This window comes from Tripterygium wilfordii, chromosome 12 (genome assembly GCF_013401445.1).
Source record: "Tripterygium wilfordii isolate XIE 37 chromosome 12, ASM1340144v1, whole genome shotgun sequence".
Classification (NCBI taxonomy): domain Eukaryota; kingdom Viridiplantae; phylum Streptophyta; class Magnoliopsida; order Celastrales; family Celastraceae; genus Tripterygium; species Tripterygium wilfordii.
In genome coordinates this window covers 11,014,567-11,034,653 of record NC_052243.1, presented here as the reverse complement: position 1 = coordinate 11,034,653, position 20,087 = coordinate 11,014,567, and the positions used below count along the sequence as shown (strand labels likewise).

Genomic DNA, 20,087 nt, shown 5'->3' with positions numbered 1-20,087 from the left:
TTGCTAGCTATTCAAGTTACGGTGAACATTGATCGGAAAATCGATTTCGGGACACAAATGATTATCTTTTTGAAACTTCAAGGACATTTTGGACAAAATTTAAATTTCAATGATAGAAACGAAAAACTCGTGCGACTTCGAAGATATAAAAGTTGGTTTAGCCATTTCGTTATTATATGCTTTCCATACAAGTTATATTGCATATTTTGGCATAATTTTTTTAATTGGTGATTAGGTTTTTTTTTTTCTTTAAAGAAAAAAGATTACATCTTGCTAGATAGGAATGTAGCAGACTCGTAGGGACATTATTCATTATTCTAATCTCGGTAGAGGATAGATGACTTAATAGAGTTAGACTATCAGCTATTGAGTTTGCACGTCGATTTTCATGCTGGATGTAAATGTTGGATCTGACAAAGATAAACTTGTTTATAAAAGGGACTCAAATGGAGCTTATATATGTTTGTTCTCGTGCAATGTTGGTGTGTGTGAATCCAATGAAGCAGAATTTATGGCTTTGAGAAAAGCGTTGCATTTAACTGTTACTCAACCTAGTTTATCTTTGAAGAATATCATTGTGGAAACTGATTCCCAAAGTGTACATTCTTGGGCTACACGAGCTGCTGAAGTGCCATGGAAGTTTAGCCAATTAATGAATGCTGTGGAGTGGGCTAATCTACAGCTGACATCAGTCTCGTTAAAACACATCCGTAGAGAAGGCAATCAGGTTGCAGATCTATTAGCTAAAGGAGGGGGTGTAGGGAGGAGTTCAGATCATATTGTATGGTTTGGGATTTGAGGATATGTAGTTTTCATTGTTTTTGATTATACTTTGATGGTTTGTATTGAATTGCTGCTCTCCTCTTTTGTACTCTGCCAGGCCATCCCTCTGATGCCCTGTTGTATTTTTCTTGTTGTGTTTATATATGCTTTGCTTATCAAAAAAAAACTCGTTTATAAAAGCGAGAAGATAGAGTCTAGAACAATTCCATGAGAAGTAAGGGACACTGAGCACTGCTGAATTGCCTTAGACAATGATTAGAGCATCCTTCTAGGATGAAACTTGATAACCCCATAAAATTTGAGTTTTTTTTTGAAACAGCGATTTGGAGAGGGGGTAGGATTCGAACTCACGACTTAATGGATGGATGATTCCTTACATGTAATGTGATTGTCATTCAACCAACGGCTCACTTGCATATTTGGTTGAATAAATTAAAATGGAAAGATTAAATATTCAACTAATTATCTAATTTGGCGTTATTTATTTTTTAAATTGATAAAACGTCTTGTGTCAACATTAAAAAGTAGAATCATAGGATGCCCCGTCGTGTTGCCATCCCTAATTTAAAGGTAGAATCATAGGATTATGATTTTATCTAATTCACGGTTCCTCTAATCATCTAACGTTGAGGCATCAAATTTTTTGTTTTTTTAAAAAATGATAAATATGTCGTATTCACTAACCAATATAACAATAGTTTTTTTTTTTCAAAACAAAAATTAAAACATGAAAATTCTGAACTATTGTGTGTATAAATCAAAAATATTTTATACATATTTTATGTTGAATTTGATTTTTGTGTCAAATTAAAAATATATAATCGAATTTGTAAATTGATCAAGATGCATATAATTTTTGGTGAAATAACAAAAATGACAAAAGTAATTAATTAGGAAAAAATAAAAAATAACAAAACGTACGGGAAATGCAAAAGAAAAGCATCAATAATAAAAAAGTGTCCACCACTCATGTCGAGGGGAAGATTTCGTACGCGCGACTGTACATCGGGAGGAAGGAACTGGAAGCAAATCACAGTTGGCGAACAGACTGTGACTATCAGACTTATTAGCGACAGAGCCATAGAAGAGCCGAAACGATCCGGCGAATAGAGATATGGATTTATCTGAAGTGTGGGCGATTTTCGGGCCAGCTGTTGCAGGAGCTGTTTTCGGTGCAGGTTGGTGGTTCTGGATCGACGCTGTCGTTTGCAGCTCTGTTACTGTTTCTTTCGTTCACTACCTTCCCGGTACTCTCTCGATACATTATAATCGTTTATAGTAGGTTGTTAGGGTTTCGATTACATGCGTGATTTTCTTTATTAATCCGATTGTACGCGTGATTATTGCGAGTTATTTCAGGCATATTTGCATCGATTGCGGCGGTGATGTTCAATTGTGTTAGAAAGGAGGACATCGATTATTCTCCATACGACGAAGGGGAGTGGAGGTCAGAAATTTCTTGCTTTTCGCTCTCTTAGTTGCTTTTGATGTTCATTTTTCTGGGCTGTTGATCATGCTGGTTCTGGACTAGAATTGTTTTTAAAATAATAGTCTTAAGAGGTTTGTATCTTTATGGGCGTTTTATGAGTGGTGCTTAAAAGACGGTGTTGGTACTTGATAGTTGATACTGATCTTTTTGGTTTAATAAAGTACTTGATATTGATTTATTCATTAGATATTAATGTACTTCCATTTCAGCACTTGGATTAGTGAACTGGTAGTTATTATGGTTTTTCTTATATCATTTTGATAGCCATAATTTTTTCAGTGGAGAATTCCTATGCTTATGTGCCAGGTATGCATTCTCAGTTGTACATAGGTTTTGTGCCAGGAGCTGATGTTCGATTATGTTTTTTGTGTAAATTGTGTCCATATCCTTAATGTTGAGGATGAAAAATTTTACACCATTTTGTTTGTGTGCTGGGATGTTCATTCTCAGTTACAGATAGTTACGAGCATGTAAAATGAGAGCAGATTAGATCCAAAACATTTTCTCAGTAAGTTCATGGGTGTTGTATGTGTAGAAATCCCTTAGATTCAGTGTGGATATTTTATTTGAATATTAGTCTGATTTCATACATGGAAGGCGGTTGCAAGTTGCAACCTACACTGGATATATGGTGAACAACCCAATACTACGTGTGTAGGGCTTGGGCTTAACATTGTGAGTGGTCATTCTGCATTTGGAGGCAAAACCTTGAGGCTCATAGTCATAGGGCCAAACAGACTAGACCTTGCAAGTGTTTGTTTGATTTATTACATTTATTAGAAAATGGACACACTTTCTGTAATACTTCTTACCACCAAGAAAAGTTCAAAGTAGAATAGGATGGTGCAGCCGAAAAAAGTATCTTAGCTCGTTGTTACTAATTTTTCTAAATTTGAAATTAGGAAGATCCCCTACCATGGAGATCTACCAAGCATACACCTAAATCTTGAAATTCCAGCACGCTAAAGGTATACTTTTCTATCAATTACCTTAATTTTTGAGGAACTCGGCACAAATTAGATGCTTGATGTAAGTCATATGATGCTCTCTTTCCCCTGTGTGTGCTGCTTTTTTTTTTGAACTCTCTCTCTCTCTGCTGTTGAACACTGGATAGTGCACTATGAGTGACTATGAAATTGTAGCGATCACATTAGATTCTCATTTATGCAGTAAATATCCAACGAGGCAACGACTGAGCTTGAGAACAAAAGTTGAAGTCAAGCTCAAGCTGCAACTGAAGTCCAAGATATCTTCTTCTAAGCTAGAGATTAACTGGATTTGGAATACTGCAATTAACAGTGGAGGTTTTTGACACGTTTAGATAAATGTCTATAGACAACAGAAGTGTTGTATAAAAGCCATCATAATGGATTTTTTGGGGGGTGAAAAATGAATTTATTGCAGGGGAGCTAGGGGGTGCCTCCTGGGTACAAGGCGTAGAGAACAAAAAAAATTAAGAAACAACAAAATGCTCTAGAACATTGCATGAGCTACTATCACAATGACAAGAATTGTAATAAGAGTAGGATTGCAATGAAGCTAACTGTAATTATCAGTTAGATTGAGTCTCCAGCGACCTATAAACCATGAGATATAGAGAGAGGAAGCTTTTAGTGTGGAAAATTTGTGTACCACTGTACCTTACAGCTGTAAATAAGTTGTTAGCCGAGTTAACTAAGATTTTCAAAGAGATGGAGAATAATAAACCAAGACTAGCCTCTCACTTGAGAAACCTAAACCATAAGGTTTTCTTCAGCAATCAGACCAAACTTTAATCAAATCCTGAAATCCAAAAAAGCAATCATTGCAATGCAGCTATGAAAGTCTAGTGCTTAGTGGTTGAGATGGCGGAGGGCATGAAATTAAAATTATAATTAGAAGCATAGTGGCTAAATATTCAGGTTTTGATGTTTAGGGATGTGATCAACTGAGTCACCTTTTTTGAGGCATATGATGTTAGATATGATTATAAAGTTCAAGATTTCAAGCCTTAACTGGAGCTGTTTTCTTGATGAGCATGAGCAGGATTTGTTGGGTATTCTATTTGTTTGCATGGCTGCACCTGTGCACCAAGACACTAAAGGACATGTTATGTTCACCATGTTTTCACTTAACTATTCTAGGAGATTTGCAATCTGAAGGAAAACAGGTTTCAGGTGGAGCTTTAGACCCCATTTTTGTAAATCAAGAAAATCATCAAAATTTTCATCATTGGGTATTTGATGTTAAATACTACTATGGGAATTATTTATGCAAAAATATATCTATGTGTGTGCATAAGTATGTAGTTATATACTATGTACATTATCTATTAAACTTGAAAGTTATTGAAAATTTTAGATGAATTGATCCCTTCATTGTGATATTTGTTTCATTTCACGATTTCTAGATGATTTATCATTTATATGAGAAAGATGCTTCTCTACCTATGTGCTATTCAACGGAACATTCTCTTCTTTCAATTGCTACAGGTTGAAGCTTTGGCTTTTCTTTGCTTATGTGGTATCATTCGTCTCTCTAGCAGCCTCAGTTGGCCTATTAATACAAGATTCACTCGTGAAAACTGGTCCTTCATCCTGGACAGGAACTGCTGGTGTCTTGCAGTGTGTGTTTGTGTTGATCAGGTAAACGGTTTTTCTCCATAGATCTGCATCTTAGTGCACTTTCATCTGTCACACACAATGGATAAGATGAGCATCTTGCTCTATTGCTACCTTTCTTTTCAAGAAAAATGTATAAACCATGAACTTATTGCTCCTTTATCTTGTGTGTTCTCGAAGCATCTCTCTTTTGCTCTCCGGATTTTGACTCCTGTTTAATTCCTTGAACGACTGAATTTTGATTTCTTGAAAGCATATTTTGCTCTGATCACTTCATGTTTCCAAGGGCGATATAATTTAGATGCTGTTTCAGGAAATTTTGATTCTAGCTTTCTGTGTTTGCTGCCCCGTGGATTCCTATATTAATGAACATATCCATTTTGCTTCTGCAGATATTTTGTAGGGCTATGTCATCCAACAAATATAGATTCTTCTCATCCATATTTTTTTGAAAACTTATTGTCATCTTTTGCTCATAATGCAATTTAACCTTGCCTCCTGCAGTGGGCTGATTTACTGGACGTCACACTCGGAGTAAATTGTGTTGATAGAATTCCAAAATATGCTTGCCATTTGGAGCTTCAGATCGCAGATGAGGGAGTGAGAATGTATGTTGTTTCACCTTACCTACTGAATGTGACCAAAAAGACAAGCAAAAGAAAAAAATAATCCTGTAAATGTGTATTCTGTTGTGAAAATCATTAGCAAATTTGTGATGCTAGTGCATATGCTTTATTTCTTCCATCTTGGCTTGGTTGCGTGCTGTTGTGTTTGTCAACTATAATTTCTGCTTGTAGAATGCGTTTGCTTAATGGCTTCTATATATCACGAGGCAGTTAAATGGTTGTGCACTGGAAAGCAGATTTTCGCTCGAAAATATAGCCTTTTTTTGGGTAACCGATAATGATATCACACAATTTTATCCTATGGTCATTTGATACCATTCTAAAGCCTTTAATGTAAATGTTATGCCAGACACCTTTTATTTGAGAAAAAATTAGTATATTTTTTAGTGATTCAGATTCAATACCAACTATTCCAAACCTTATTAGAAAAAAAAAAAATTATTACAAACCTAAAAGCAAGACTTGAGAAAAGCCTTGGTACAGCCTTAAGTGCTGCTTGCAATAACTGAACGCAGAGACTTCAGGGAAACTCAGTACTTGAGTGGTTGCTCTTTTGCTAGAATGGTTGCTCTAGAATGTCAAGAAATTCTGAGGAGATCTGATTTTCCTGCTCAATCATAGCATCCACGAAGGGACCATGAGAAGATGATGAAGTTTGGAAGCCACTGTTTTGGACTGCAAAATCGATTCCTCCTATTACTCCAATATTTTCTTTTCCAGTAGCTTCATTGAAGAACTGATTTTGCGGTATCAGACTCTGCGTTTGGCTCATGAAATCGTTGGATGAGCAGTCAGCCATGTTTTCTGGCTCTTGTAGATCATTTGGGAGAAAAGCATCATCAAGAAGAAAGTCGCGCCAACTGAAGCCTGCTTGCGCAGCAGTGGAACAAGTAGAGGAAGAAGATGATGGAGATGAGGACAATGAACCTTCATTTATACAATGTGGAGTTATGGTTTCATTGATGCTGTAATTTGAGGCTTCAGTCACAAGCTTTATGGCCTGAAGCTGAGCAAGAAGTTCCATAGAATTGTTGCTGCTGTTGTTGAAGAAACTATCTTCAGGTGAGAATGTAGTTGTTGTCATAAAATGACTGTTGATGCTGGAAAATCCTCCTTGTTGATGCTGATAATGTTCGAACTTCTGGGACGACGCGTTTTTCAAATCTCTTGTAAGAGATCCAGATTTCTGGAGACCACCCATGTTTTCATAATCAGCCAGGATTTGAGAAATAGGCTTGTGTGTAACAGGATCAATTCCCATTTCAGAGAGCTTCTTCTTCAGCTTAGTGTTCCAGTAATTCTTCACATCATTATCTGTTCTCCCTGGAAGTTGCTGTGCTATAATAGACCACCTGAACCACAAAATCAAAAACTTAGCTGGTAGAGCATGAAAATCACCAAATCTTGGACCCAATTTCACCTCAAAATCACCTGCTGCCGATCGTTGCGTGGAGCCGAATGATCAACTCCTCTTCTTCAGGTGTGAAGCTTTCATGCCTGAGATCAGGCCTCAAGTAATTAGTCCACCTAAGTCTGCAACTCTTGCCACATCTCCTAAGCCCTGTAAAGCCCTCTCAACCATGTATATATATACAGCATTGGGGTTTATAGACAACATTTAAAAGCAGAACATAATTGTTTAAAGATAATAAATACATACCTGCTTTTTTTGGGACAGAAGTCCAGTTTCCTGTTCCATGCTTGGAAACATATGCAAGTATCTTTGCATCTTCCTCTGCAGTCCAAATTCCTTTCTTCACATTCATCTTGTCACAACATGGAGGCCTCACCATTTGATCGAAAAACTACGTTTAAGAATCGAAAAAGAATTGAACATATAGGAGAGAAAATAGTAATACTGATGCAGTTAGAGGATGAAGAAGAGAAGGGTTAAAAGGTATGACAAGATCAATCAGGTTCGAAGCAGGTGAATTTTTGTTTAACCATAGAGTTAAGTAGAATAAAATGTAAACTAGTAGTTCTTGAAATTGTGTGGTTTCTCAGTTAAAAGGACATGACTACTGGTTTAGTAGCTGAGGATCACAAGATTGATGAGAATAACTATTTTAAACAAGAGATCTAACCAGCTTTCACAAATTGAAACAGAAAATTTCTTTGAAGCAATGGTTACTGCCTTGCTGGTGCCTGTCATATACAGCACTGGAGAAGCTCAATGCAGGACATCATTGTCATTGTCTTAATGTCATTGTCATTGTCATTGTCACAATATCAGGGGATTGTTCTAAAAGCCTTAGTGAACCTAAAAATGATTAATCATAATCAACGGTTTAACCGCCTATTTTGTAATGCGTTGGACTAGGCGGATCCGTTGTGCGGGGCGTCCAATGCCTCATTGAACACATTAAAGGCAACAATGGAATCACTGGCTACATACCAACGGTTCCGCTGCAAAGATAGGAGCTTCTTTTGCAGCGGAAGACGTTTATGTTTTTTTTTAAAAAAAAAATTAATTCATGTGGGATCCACTAAATTTATTGAAAAGTTGTCAAACCACTGTGGGGCCACGGTTATTTAAAGATATTTTGTGCAAATTTTTAACATGGACCTCACAAATTATGTGTTAAATGATGTATTTATCAATATTTTTTTATTAACATAACAATATAATATAAATTTCACGACAATATAAATAAAATAAGTAAAATAAAAATTATAAAATGTATTTTTATAGTTTTTAAGATAGTCAATTTAATTTTGATTTAAAAATATTAATAATTTATACTAAAAAATTATATTTAACAAAAAATTGAATTTATTAAATTAGGCTTAATGATCCTGTTAACCGGACGGTACCTAGCACTACATACTAGCATTTAATACATCATTTAAATTAAGATATATGCAGTGGCGGAGTTGGGATGGATTGTCACTGGGGTCGCACTTTCTATAATGATAAACAATTATATACCAAAATAACCTATTAAGAGGACAAAATGATATTAGTTAAAATCACCCAAATAATCATAGTCATAAAAACAAACATATTACAATTAGACAAATAACAAATAAAATATTACATATATTAATTTTTTTTTAAAAAAAAATTGAGTGGGGTCACTTGACCCCACTCCACCCGCCTATCTCCGCCACTGGATATATGTTAAATCTCAAATTCTCTATGAAAGAGACCTTATGATAGATAAACTCACCAAAGTCCATGGTTTCTAATATAAAAAGAAAAAAAGATAAATCCATTTAAGTAATTGTTGCTGTGTGAGCCCATATATTTCGGGCCGGCTATTTTAGTGCGTGTGGGGCCGGACTGCTTTAAAGAGCGACGTTATTAAATCTAGTGATACAGTACTGGATCCCTACAATTGGGCTGTTACAATACTCAGCGGCAGCGAATCGTAATAATATTCGTCAGCCCCACACTACTTCGACGTGGCACCGCGTTTTCCCTCCACGTGGCACCGCGTTTTCCCTCTCTACTTCGACGGCTTTTACCATTCTCTCTTATCTGTCTGACTATCGGCGCCTTGTCAAACATTTCGACGTCCTCTGGTCAGTGGTCAGCTCGATTTCGGCTCCCCAAATGCCTAGTTAGCTCTTCCTCAGCGTGTTAATCTACGAGTTCTCTCGGTAAACGGACGGAAAAGGAAATCGCAGACCGTTCAGGAAAGCAGCTTCCGGTGCTCTCTAGCTCCTACAAGTGTTATAGAACCAGAACATTTGTGTTGGATTTTTGATGGAATTAGTGATCCATGCATCACCTACCTCGTTTTTTCGCTCATAGCAATAGAAGCGGCGCGTCAGACTCCAAGAAAAAGCTGAGACCGAAGCTTGAGCGTCGTAATGCAGTGAAGAACATAAAGTACGATGCCGCGTCATTGTCCTCATCGCTGGATGATTCTTCCTATTCTTCGTCTCTGCAAACGCGATCGCTTGAGCTATACGAGGGGAAGAGTTTCCGTGTGGAGGGAGAGGAGGGCGAGATCGATCGGATTTTCCGGAGCCTAGGGCTGTCCGGGCCCGAGGATCTTGGGATTTCCACGGCGGCTTGGGAGGCCAGCAAGATCCGGTCCTCCTCGGCTGTCTTGCCCAGGTCCAAATATCGTTGGTCAGATAGTACGAGAACAGAGGATGTAAAGCAGAATGAGGAGGAACACGTCCAGGTGTCGGATAGGGAGTTATGCGATAGGGTCTCCGCTTGTATTAGAATTAGAGATGGCGATGGTAATGAGTTGGATAGGGCAGAGTCAATTGTGTCTAATGCATATCATGACATTGGTGTTGTTAGCCGTGGCGCTGTTGTAGGAATTAAGGGGGTGAGACCCCCGCTGCTCAAGCCACCGCCATCAATGAGGCTACCTGTCATTGACAATGCACGTTCAACATGGGATATATTCAGGGATTTTGCGCCTGAAAATGATAGAGCGTCTTTGGTGATAGTGGATAGAGAGTTTAATTCTTCAGTGTTGGACAGGGAACAAAAGCAAAGAGAAGCTAACTTAGTAGCTGACAAGATAGAGGAGGAGGAGGAGGAGGAGGAGGAGGAGAGTATGTTGAGGGCGGATGTGACAGCGTTGCTGTCTGAGTCGTGTTCATTTAGTACCTCGAATGATGATGATTCTTCTAGCACTACCACAGAGCAATTGTCCAATATTTCACCAAATGGGAGACTTATGCGTACCATTACATCATGGGAGAAGGGTAATCTTCTGGGACGAGGTTCATATGGATCAGTGTATGAAGGACTTTCTAAGTAAGTGATATAATGCTGTTTATAGTTTTGCTTATTACTGTCTGTTATTATTTTATGGTCATAAAAGAGTTCAGGGTTTAGGGTTTTAAGTAGTAGCAAACTAGCCAAAAATGTGTTGATCATGATTGTGTTTTGAATGGTTTCTCCTGTGTTTCATAAATCACATCCTTAAAGACCTATAGCCTGTTTTGAAATATTTCCCTCTTGTATTATATGGATAGTTCTTTATCAGTTGGGAATTCCGCAAAAGATTTTTACATTTCCTTACCGATTGTCTCACAGTTTAAGGTTTAAGGTTTGACTGTTTGAATGTTTAGTCCTAGGAAAATGATTTAATTTATGATAGGAAGGCTAAATTGAGTAGTGGACCAACTTTTAGTGGATTGTTTGGGGAGTTGAAGGAATGTGCTATAATATTTGAAGCTAAGTGGAGAAACAATATTTCATATTTGGATGTTGTTCACGTGCTTGGAGATCTATTGTTTCGGAAGTATAGTGGACACCGAGTAAGAAATGGAATAGAAAATAGAGCACCACCATTTGCCTGCTCTGGTACAGGTCTGTTGTTATAGGAAGTCTGTTTCCTTATAATTGCGAGGAAGAAAATATTGAAGACCCTGAGGAACTCAGTAAGCGTCTTGATTAGTGATGATAAACTGGATTGTTGACTGATTGTTGTGAGGTTTAAAATACTCTTCTCAATTTTTGACTGTTCTAAGGATTTATTTGGCCTCGATGGTTTTATAATGGTGGTGATCTGTCCAAATTGTCAGTTTTCATGGAAAATCTTTCTGATTTGTGGTTACTATATGCATAGCTTAGGTATATTTGCTTAATTGGGGTCTTATAAGATCAAGGCCAATGTCTTAGATCGTAGATGCTACTAGTTATAATGTGCATTTTCGTGGTGGGTGTTGTTTGTTAGGCATGCAGAAAATGTTTAGCCATCAGTTCTGCTTGCAGATACAGTTAAGACAGTAAAATTAGGTGGCAAAAAGGCTTCATTTTATTATGGATCTTGCAAGAGCCTACAACAGGGGTTTGAGTTTCTTTGTTGATACATAGGAGCTCATTAACTGGGTAATCTTTTAAACGCCCGTTATTGTTAGGTTTTGCAAATTTAATTTGGTGGGTAGCGGCATCTACTGTGGCCTTTGAGATGTGTTTCATCATAGAGATCGTCTGCATTGATAATGCTTTGGGCACTGCTTTCTTAGTTCAGATTGATATCTCAGGGGCCAATTTATTGGCCAATTCTTTTCCAAGCAGGCAAGATATAGAACTTTTAATGGGTTTTTTTGGGACTTAAATATATTGCCATTCTATCCTCTTATCTTTTATTGAAGAGGCTTGAATTCTAAATTTCTGATGCAAAGATGCATTGCATCTTTTAGTTGTTCCAGAAAATTTATTGCTGAAATCAATGCTACTACTCTTCTTCAAAATTTTCTCTGACAAATGTTCCTCCCTTGAATCGCATTAGCGACTTTTTGTTCATCCTTTGTTTTTATATTCCTTGCAGCGATGGATTCTTTTTTGCTGTGAAGGAAGTTTCGTTGCTTGATCAAGGTAGTCAGGGAAAGCAAAGTGTTTACCAACTCGAACAGGTAATAGACTTTTTCTCTTTCTTTTTTCTCAAACTCCTTCATTTCATGGTGTCATGTTTCGAGTTTCATGTGGATTTTCTATTCTATTCCTAATTAATGAAGGAGTGCTTTTACGTTTCAATTTTGATCTGGATATTCATATCCATTCCATTAATCAATGAAGTAGTTGCTTTTGTGGAACTAGATCTTGCTTCCTACTGGATTCTCTAATTGTTCATCATGTGTACAAATTTTTCAGGAGATCGCTCTTTTGAGTCAGTTCGAACATGAAAACATAGTCCAGTATTATGGCACAGATAAGGTACTGTTTGTTATCTTTCTTGGTTTTATCAGATTTTTCTGAATTCTGAAAAAATTGATAGTAACTAGTAAGAAAGTGATGGAAAATTTTGTTCTATTTATGTTTCACTGAGTACATAGTAAATTGTTCCAGAAATGCTTAAAATGCGCAACCAGTACATGTAAAGGTAAAATATATGCTCATTGTGCCCAAAAAAAGACGTAAGAAACATGGTAACTACTGTTCTATGTTAGAATCAAATTCAAATTTTAAACCCTAAGCATAATGTGTCTTTCAACATCTTGCATCGTGTGCACGTCTTCTTTGGCCCATACCAGGGTCAGATGTGTCCCACCTACAAGGACTTCAGGTTCAGGGCATGTCATGATTAAACTTCTCATTATCTTTATCAAAAAATAAGGCTTAATTTCTACATTCAAAAGCCTTACCCTAATAACTTCATGGTATGTCATAGAATTGTCATCCTGTGCAAAAAATTGTTCTTCACAGAATATATTCTTTTTAAAAAAAGGAAATAGAACTGAAGTTTAGGATGCTATGCAGCATTTTTTTTAAATGCAAAAAATTTTCTATAAAGGGGCAGCAAGTGAGTGCAACCCAGTAAACAAAGTAAAAATATAATCAATATCGCGAAAGAAGCTAGTGAAACATTGTTTCTGATGTGTTTGGATACGTATACCTTGCATTTCCAAGTTGAGATTAATTCATCTGCAGATGGGAACCATTCAGGAAGTATCCTAGACTTTTGATTTGGGAAAGATAGATGAACAATGTATTCTAGAAAATCTGTTGTGAATTATAAAATTTTCATATTATAGTAACTTCATACAGGTGAGCATGTGGCTCAATGATAGAGTTGAAGGGGCATACCCTAGAGGTCATAGATTCAATTCCTGAAAACAATCTCTCACATATTATGTGGGGGTGAGATCTACGTAAATCCTGTTTGTCCCCCACCCCACCCACTGCGAAAGCCTTGTGGATTGGAGTTGTTTAACTTTTTTTTTTACCTATTATAGTAACTTCATATGCGCATGGAAGAAATTCTGGCTTCATATTCGGGTGTCTAAGTTCATGTCTACACTTTTGGTTGTTAAGATGCTAGCATCCCTTGTCTCATAATCTACTACTTATTTCCTTGTAGAGATGTTAGAACACTTATAATGTAAACTAAACGGTATATGCAGTTGCCTGTATGTTGCCTTTATTTGCCTTCCATATTACATGAGCATACTAATTACCTGTTTTGAATAAATTTTCTCAACATTTCTTTTACATCTATTATGCAGGATGATTCAACCTTGTACATCTTTCTTGAGCTTGTAACAAAAGGCTCTCTATTAAATCTCTATCAGAGGTATCATCTCATGGATTCCCAAGTATCTGCATATACAAGGCAGATTCTTCATGGTTTGAAGTATCTGCATGACAGAAATGTGGTCCACAGGTATCTCTAACATCTTGAAGTCTGTTTATTACAAATTCAAAAGCAGAAGCAGTTGGTAGTTGCCTCAAAAAAAATGCAAATATGCGGGTACATGCTTTTCACGTGTTATCACTTTTGCTGAAGTTTATTTTTATTTTTCATTTGCAGGGACATCAAATGTGCAAATATATTGGTTGATGCAAATGGATCCGTGAAGCTAGCAGATTTTGGATTAGCTAAGGTCTGTTGCTCTCTCCTTGGTTATATTTCACTTATTGCTAAGAGCTTTTAGGTGATTGTGAGTCTTTTCTTAATATTGCTTCTTGGAACTTTTTGTCAGGCAACCAAATTGAATGACGTTAAATCATGCAAAGGGACTGCATTCTGGATGGCCCCTGAGGTTTGCTATACTATTTAATGTGGCTTCAGTATTTTTGAATAAATGATTTCTTGACAGAGTGTGGCTTAAAAATTGAGTTGTATGAGTATCCAATTGTAAATTTAGTTGTAATTTTATTTGATAATATCATGAATTTGCTAATCAGCTCAAGGACCACTGAGCCTTGTATAACTTGTTTTGCTTGTGCCATTCCCTGGCTAACATATAGGGACTGAGTTTCGAATATCTACCAAATCCTTAGATTATCACTCTGCGCATTTGCAGGTTGTCAACCGGAAGAACCAAGGTTATGGACTTCCAGCTGATATATGGAGCCTTGGCTGCACTGTGTTGGAGATGTTAACTCATAAGATTCCATACTCTCATCTGGAAAGTGTAAGTGTGATGTTTGTTGCAATTCCTTCCTTTTATCTTTATCCTTAATGTCATTGTCATGATAATGTTATGAAATTTATTGTCAAGAACTCTTACAACAATTCTAACGTTTATAACATAACAGATGCAAGCATTGTTTAGGATTGGAAAGGGTGAACCACCTCCGGTTCCTGATTCTCTCTCAGGGGATGCACGGGATTTCATCCTGCAGTGCCTACAAGCTAAGCCCAATCATCGCCCTACTGCTGCTCAACTGTTAGAACATCCGTTTGTTAAGATGCCACTGCCCTCTTATATAGGCTCTCCTTATATTGGCAGACGTTCTTGAAAGTTCTACCCCATCTTTAATTGAGACATTGTGGTAGAAATCATCACAAACTGCCTTATCTTACAATTCTGGCAGTTCTCGCCCTCCATTAGCTATTCAAATCGAAACCAATGAGCTGAAGAGTATATAAGCTTCATTTGCAAGTCAGGTATATACTATTGGAGTTTGAAAATTAAGATCCACCACAAGAAGTTTTGTTGTTTTCGGGGGATGTCACATGAGATCCTGAAGATATCTCAAGTCCAATGCAGCCATGGCCTTTGTGACGTTAGGCCTGTTTTCCATGTGCGAAGACAGAATTAGGTCATACCGCTATTCATTATCATCGGAGTTGCTTATCAAGAAAGTTGTGAAAAGCTCCTGACATCATTTCTTATCCATTGGACCTCTTTTGTCTTGCTGCCTCACAGATTGATAATGATATTTCCACTGGTGGTACTTTCCCTCTCTTACGCAGCTGTTTTAACAATGAAGAAGCATGCAGGACAAGTTATCATGCTCCACTCTCAAAGCTGGGCGACTTGCTTTTGTTACTGTGCCAATGACATCAAGTTTTGCTCTAGGCATACTCAAGAGCTGCACTCTGCTTTGACATTTGTTTTGAGATACTGCCTGGGATCTAACAATGGCGGTTCATTGCATTAGCTTGCAGCATTTTTTGGTGAGTAGCTTTGGATCCGCTCTACAGCACAAACTGCTCTTAAATTATTGCTTGGGCAATTGTATGTTGTTGAATTGAATTGTGTCTTGGCTTAAGGGTTGGTGTTCAGCAATGTAAGTCCATTCCTTAATGTTCTTCCTGTATTATAAGAGCAAGGTGTCAAAGCAATTTAATTACCATTTAATTGTACAATAGCATACCTTGTTGTTACCTCATTACGATGTAAATAGTCTTTTACTTTGTTTTTGTATTTTTTGTTATTTTTTAATGTTTTTGACTCAATAGTGAATACCCTATGGGGAATGTCTGTTATCAAACTTACACTCACATTACAGATACACTCGTTAAAAACCCGCAATCCCTACTCTTCATAGAGGGAGAAGGCGACAGAGGGATAGGGTGAGAAAAGGCACAGGTTGTGAGCATGTGTTTTTTAGGCAGAAACGGCAGCGTATACGATGCAATTTTCTGCTGCCAAAAGCATAGTGTGGTCTACCAAACGGGCCCTCAGTGTTAGGAATTGAAACAGGATGTAGTGCCACTGCCAAGTGACAGTGAGAGAATGTTACACATTTTGGGCTTGAATGGGCAACCTGTCAGTCCAACTTATTTTGGTTCGGCCCAAAAAATCCGGCCCGTTCATCATTTCAAACACTCCAGCGGCCCACCTTCGTCCTCAAGCAAGTGGGCCAAAGACAAAAAGATATTATCGTATTGATGAGATAAAGGGGAATGGTGACAAAATATCGTCATTGTGGCGTAAAAAAGAGACTCAGTATATATACGGAAAGACGACGAAGGAGGGCCAAAAAGGAAAAAAAGATATTATCGTATTAATGAGATAAAGGCGAACGGTAACAGAATATCGTCATTGTGTCGTAAAAAAGGCGATTCCGTATATATACGGAAAGAAGCTTCAATTTTCTCGCAGCATCATCGGCTGGAGAGGCAGGAGGAGCACAAAGAAACGCAACCTCCACCCATCGTGTCCGCGAAGATCGCCTTCTCTCCTCTCCTACCCGTCATTATCCGCCTTGTCCGTCTCTCTCCAATTTGAAACACTACAAATCTTCTCTCTTATCATCTCCTATTTGTGCTCTTAGATTCTCATATCCGTCCAGGTACGTTCGACTTCGGTTCCGATTCCGATCTTGATCTATTCGAGTTCGTTATTTTTCATTGAGGATTTGTTTTCTGTGATTCTGTTTCTCATTTCCTGTTCTCGTGATGATATTTGAGTGAAGTTTGAGAGTTCGATGGTCACTGCCTTCGTTTCTAGGGTTTGTTATTGATGCGAATCAGTTTCATCTGCATTTTACTGGTTTTCAGCAATTCTATTACGTGTTAAGGGATTTTTGATAAAGACAAAGTTGAAATCTGATTTTCAACGTTTTCTTGTTTAAATCACCTCTAAGAGTCATTGTTTTTTCCGGTTCTAAGAACAAGTTGCTGAAACTGTTTTATTCAAGATTCTTTTATTTTTTTCAAAATAGATTGCCGAATGTGTTTTGGTTCTGCTATGGCTGCATTGTTTTCTAGGCCCAAATATTTGTCTCTATTTAAATTGTTAGCTCAAGATTTTGAATTTTTTAGTGCTAATTTGCTATAAGTTAGTCTCCAATTATTGTAAATATTGTGACATGATAGATGCAAGTTTTTATTATATACTTGAGCAACTAGTCACATTTATTGTCCCGTTTAACAAATATACTCTCTTCTTATTTCTGTCTCAAAATGTTAGAAAGTTTGAACCTGACCTTCGCAGAGGTACATAGAGTTGAGAAAATAAGTGTTATTGTAAAAGTTTAATTTTTGATAGCCTGTGGAAGAGGTTTTTGTTGTTGAGAATGGTTGTCGGACGCATTTGGGTATTGATGTTGTGGGGAAGCTTTTCTGGACTGACTATATACCCTTGATACTTATCTGCAGAATCTTATGCGACTTAAAGAAAACTCCCATTACTTTTCCTGCATCTAGACCTGCGTTGTTGAACACTGACAAGAGGGCGTGGGCCGAGGGTTGCTTTATTTGCTTTAATAATGACCTCTTATGTGGTGCTTTCTTCGATTACTTGATTGTTTCCTGTCTTTTAGGGATTCATATCTTTATCGCTAGAAATTTGATAAAGAATCCCCTCGCGATGTTTGAAGACCTAGCATTCAGGCACTTCTGGATTGTATCATTTTCTTTCTTACTTTTGATTGGTAATCAAGGCATCATTCAAAGAGAATATACGTTCAAAAGATTGTTACAGAAATTAATTGCTGAGATGACCAACTGAAAATTTTCTTCTAAGATCTTTTCTCTCTTTCTATGGAAAATTTTGTTTTAGGATAGGAGCCAACCAATTAAACATTAGGATGGATGAGATTGGTTAAATGAAGCTATGCTAGATCAAATTGGGTCCATTTTGTCTGGATAGATGAAAAATGCACAGGTGCTTTTAGCGTCCGTGTCTATTGCTGTATTCCATGTTAAATGACTTCAGTGTGAAACAACATGGCGGACACAATTGATGCATGAAACTACATGACGGACATGGCTCCTGGATATTATGAATGTCTGCTTCATCTGAACTTTAAATTTTCAATTTTGAAGCCTCTGTATAATGATATGTATACTGTATATGATAATTTTGATTTGTCTTTTCGGGTAAGCTTCATGTAAATTTTGTGTTTGATATGCATATACATATATATATATGTGTGTGTGTGTGTGTGTGTGTGGTGGATTTGATAACTTTGATTTGCTTCTCGAGTAAGCTTGGCTTAGTTTTGGGTTTACTGTGCAGTAATGTTCCATTTTTCATATGTTTGTAGTCCTAAACAATGAGTGGTCATTGTTACACTTATGAACAATTTTGACCACCATTTTTCCTAGTTGGTTTTTACATCGGTAGTTTTTGAGAATCCTAAAAGGATTGCATAGAAAAGGTTATGTGAAAATGAATACATCTGAATGATATATGAAATGCAACTTTGTTGCTGGGTTATATGTGGTTGGATTTTCTTGTTTTGAATTTCGCATTTAGGCGTATAAGACAAAGAAATGCTTTCTTGAGGAAGAAGCTTATTTTGTGCTCTCTCTCATGAATTTCAGGTTTATTTTTTAAATGGCGAAAGTTAACAAGGTGCGATGCAGATTTGATTCTCGACGTCAGAAAGTGACATCTTATCTGTTACCTTCTTCTGATCGTAAGGCTACTAAAGATGGATGCTCAAAGAAAAAATGTTCCAAAACTTCAGAGAAGAGAGCGTGGGATGATGTAACCTGTTCCGTCTGTCTGGAGTATCCTCACAATGCTGTGCTCTTGCTTTGTTCCTCTTACAACAAGGGCTGCCGCCCTTACATGTGCTCAACCAGCCGTCGTTTTTCCAATTGTCTGGATCAATACAAGAAAGCCTATTCAAAAGTAAGTGAATCTACTGAACAAATGAATAGGTCAGTGGACGTTCCTGAACTTTTGTGCCCCCTCTGTCGGGGGCAGGTGAAAGGTTGGACGGTGGTGGAACCTGCGCGAAAGTATTTTAATGCCAAGAAAAGAAGCTGCATGCAGGACAAGTGCTCGTTTTATGGAACTTATAAAGTTCTCAGGAAGCATGTTAAGGCAAAGCACCCATTGGCACGACCACGGGCTGTGGATCCTTTACATGAAGAAAAGTGGAAGAATCTTGAATGTGAGAGGGAGAGGAATGACGTAATCAGCACAATTATGTCATCAACACCGGGAGCAGTGGTGCTAGGGGATTATGTACTTGAACCAGGCTATCGTGGCGCTTATGGAGACTATGATTCAGATGACTCTTTGGATGATGGTTTCTACCCTCTTGAGTCCTTTGAGCGAGGGCGTAATGGTGGCTCGCATTCGCGTAATAGGTATCATGTGGATTATGACTCACTTGATGAGGATGACTTTGGAATAGGGCGTGCTATCGCAGCTGGTTCTGCAGCTGCATCTCGACGTGCCTTTCAGAGGATATTTATTGGAGGAGCAAGGAGGCGGGGGAGGCACAGAGGAGGAGGTAACAGAGGTCGATAATTTATTTCGCTAATATGAGAAAAATAGGGTGTGAGGGCACTGGGCTCAGGTGCTATATTATTGGTTTCTTTTCATTTTATTGCTATTGCCATGACATTTTCACCACAATGGTGAAAAGCTGTAGTGGTGGTTACTAGCACATTGTGAAACCTCTTGTGGTGTGATGTGGATGATAATTAGGTTAGCAATTTCAATGGATTCAAAAGAAAAGCTGTTTCAAAGGGCATTGCCCTTGATTGTTTAGGTGATTAGTTTCGTGGAGCAAGAGGTATTTATTGATCATTTACCTCAGATGTAGGGATTGAATGTGATTTGAACAGTGGATTAGAATGATGAGCAAATTCTTTTAATAATGTCAGGTTTGAAGTTAAACCTCCCCCATTGCCCCATCCCCAAATAAGAAGAAAGATGAATAACTCTTTCTTTATGTATCATGATTATGCTCGACATATTTTCGGGGTATGCCATTTGAAGGAAATTTCTATTTCTCCACGGCAAAGATTATATGTAAATGAACTTCATGCCTTTTAGTCTAGCAATGCTTGGAGCTCTGAACTTGAAGTAAAAGTGTTTGGAGGCATATTAGAAATTAGGCGTTACTCTTCTTTTTTCTCAAGGCATATTAGTAAGTAAACTATATTTCCAAGAAAAACAAGCAATAGGACATGTTTTTTAGCCCTTTTTCCCCCTAGCACAGAGCCTTCCTAAGCCTGTTTATTTGACATT

The 20,087-nt window shown here is 37.5% G+C and overlaps 5 protein-coding genes across 6 annotated transcripts; 4 read left to right on the top strand and 1 right to left on the bottom strand.

The window, feature by feature from the left end:
• Nucleotides 1-388: 388 nt before the first annotated feature.
• LOC120010562 lies at nt 389-799 on the top strand. Its single transcript, XM_038861344.1, has one exon. It carries the CDS (start codon nt 389-391, stop codon nt 797-799), a length of 411 nt encoding a protein of 136 aa, XP_038717272.1.
• A 950-nt stretch (nt 800-1,749) lies between these two features.
• Nucleotides 1,750-5,616, top strand: LOC120010239 (transmembrane protein 50 homolog). Of its 2 annotated transcripts, XM_038860971.1 has the most exons (4): nt 1,753-2,030; nt 2,143-2,230; nt 4,744-4,896; nt 5,377-5,616. In XM_038860971.1, the coding sequence occupies exons 1-4, from the start codon at nt 1,898-1,900 to the stop codon at nt 5,408-5,410; spliced, it is 408 nt and encodes a 135-aa protein (XP_038716899.1). In that variant the 5' UTR covers nt 1,753-1,897; the 3' UTR covers nt 5,411-5,616. The 2 variants fall into 2 exon arrangements, with proteins under 2 accessions (XP_038716900.1, XP_038716899.1); XM_038860972.1 differs by lacking the exons at nt 4,744-4,896; nt 5,377-5,616 and adding an exon at nt 3,443-3,599 and having other exon boundaries at nt 1,750-2,030.
• LOC120010238 (transcription factor MYB35-like) lies at nt 5,374-7,586 on the bottom strand. The gene is made up of 3 exons (XM_038860970.1): nt 7,159-7,586; nt 6,930-7,059; nt 5,374-6,850 (listed from the first exon to the last, which is right to left on the bottom strand). The coding sequence occupies exons 1-3, from the start codon at nt 7,289-7,291 to the stop codon at nt 6,055-6,057; spliced, it is 1,059 nt and encodes a 352-aa protein (XP_038716898.1). The 5' UTR covers nt 7,292-7,586; the 3' UTR covers nt 5,374-6,054.
• Nucleotides 7,587-8,952: 1,366 nt separating this feature from the next.
• Nucleotides 8,953-15,572, top strand: LOC120011201 (mitogen-activated protein kinase kinase kinase 1-like). Its single transcript, XM_038862265.1, has 8 exons — nt 8,953-10,224; nt 11,747-11,831; nt 12,070-12,132; nt 13,422-13,579; nt 13,727-13,799; nt 13,899-13,958; nt 14,223-14,333; nt 14,458-15,572. Exons 1-8 carry the CDS (start codon nt 9,224-9,226, stop codon nt 14,659-14,661), a joined length of 1,755 nt encoding a protein of 584 aa, XP_038718193.1. The 5' UTR covers nt 8,953-9,223; the 3' UTR covers nt 14,662-15,572.
• Nucleotides 15,573-16,227: 655 nt separating this feature from the next.
• Nucleotides 16,228-19,788, top strand: LOC120011202. The gene is made up of 2 exons (XM_038862266.1): nt 16,228-16,443; nt 18,422-19,788. Exon 2 carries the CDS (start codon nt 18,435-18,437, stop codon nt 19,359-19,361), a length of 927 nt encoding a protein of 308 aa, XP_038718194.1. The 5' UTR covers nt 16,228-16,443; nt 18,422-18,434; the 3' UTR covers nt 19,362-19,788.
• The last annotated feature ends 299 nt before the right edge of the window (nt 19,789-20,087 follow it).

Bases quoted from the DNA above. Each gene is read 5' to 3' on its own strand.
- LOC120010562 (XM_038861344.1), top strand. From the start codon at position 389: ATGCTGGATGTAAATGTTGGATCTGACAAAGATAAACTTGTTTATAAA.
- LOC120010239 (XM_038860971.1), top strand. From the start codon at position 1,898: ATGGATTTATCTGAAGTGTGGGCGATTTTCGGGCCAGCTGTTGCAGGA. The intron at 2,231-4,743 runs GTCAGAAATTTC...CAATTGCTACAG, and splicing joins TACGACGAAGGGGAGTGGAG to GTTGAAGCTTTGGCTTTTCT. The intron at 4,897-5,376 runs GTAAACGGTTTT...TGCCTCCTGCAG, and splicing joins TGTGTGTTTGTGTTGATCAG to TGGGCTGATTTACTGGACGT.
- LOC120011201 (XM_038862265.1), top strand. From the start codon at position 9,224: ATGCATCACCTACCTCGTTTTTTCGCTCATAGCAATAGAAGCGGCGCG. The intron at 12,133-13,421 runs GTACTGTTTGTT...TCTATTATGCAG, and splicing joins AGTATTATGGCACAGATAAG to GATGATTCAACCTTGTACAT. The intron at 13,800-13,898 runs GTCTGTTGCTCT...ACTTTTTGTCAG, and splicing joins CAGATTTTGGATTAGCTAAG to GCAACCAAATTGAATGACGT.
- LOC120010238 (XM_038860970.1), bottom strand. From the start codon at position 7,291: ATGGTGAGGCCTCCATGTTGTGACAAGATGAATGTGAAGAAAGGAATT. The intron at 7,060-7,158 runs GTATGTATTTAT...AGGGCTTTACAG, and splicing joins TTCTGTCCCAAAAAAAGCAG to GGCTTAGGAGATGTGGCAAG. The intron at 6,851-6,929 runs GTGATTTTGAGG...TTTGTGGTTCAG, and splicing joins CACGCAACGATCGGCAGCAG to GTGGTCTATTATAGCACAGC.
- LOC120011202 (XM_038862266.1), top strand. From the start codon at position 18,435: ATGGCGAAAGTTAACAAGGTGCGATGCAGATTTGATTCTCGACGTCAG.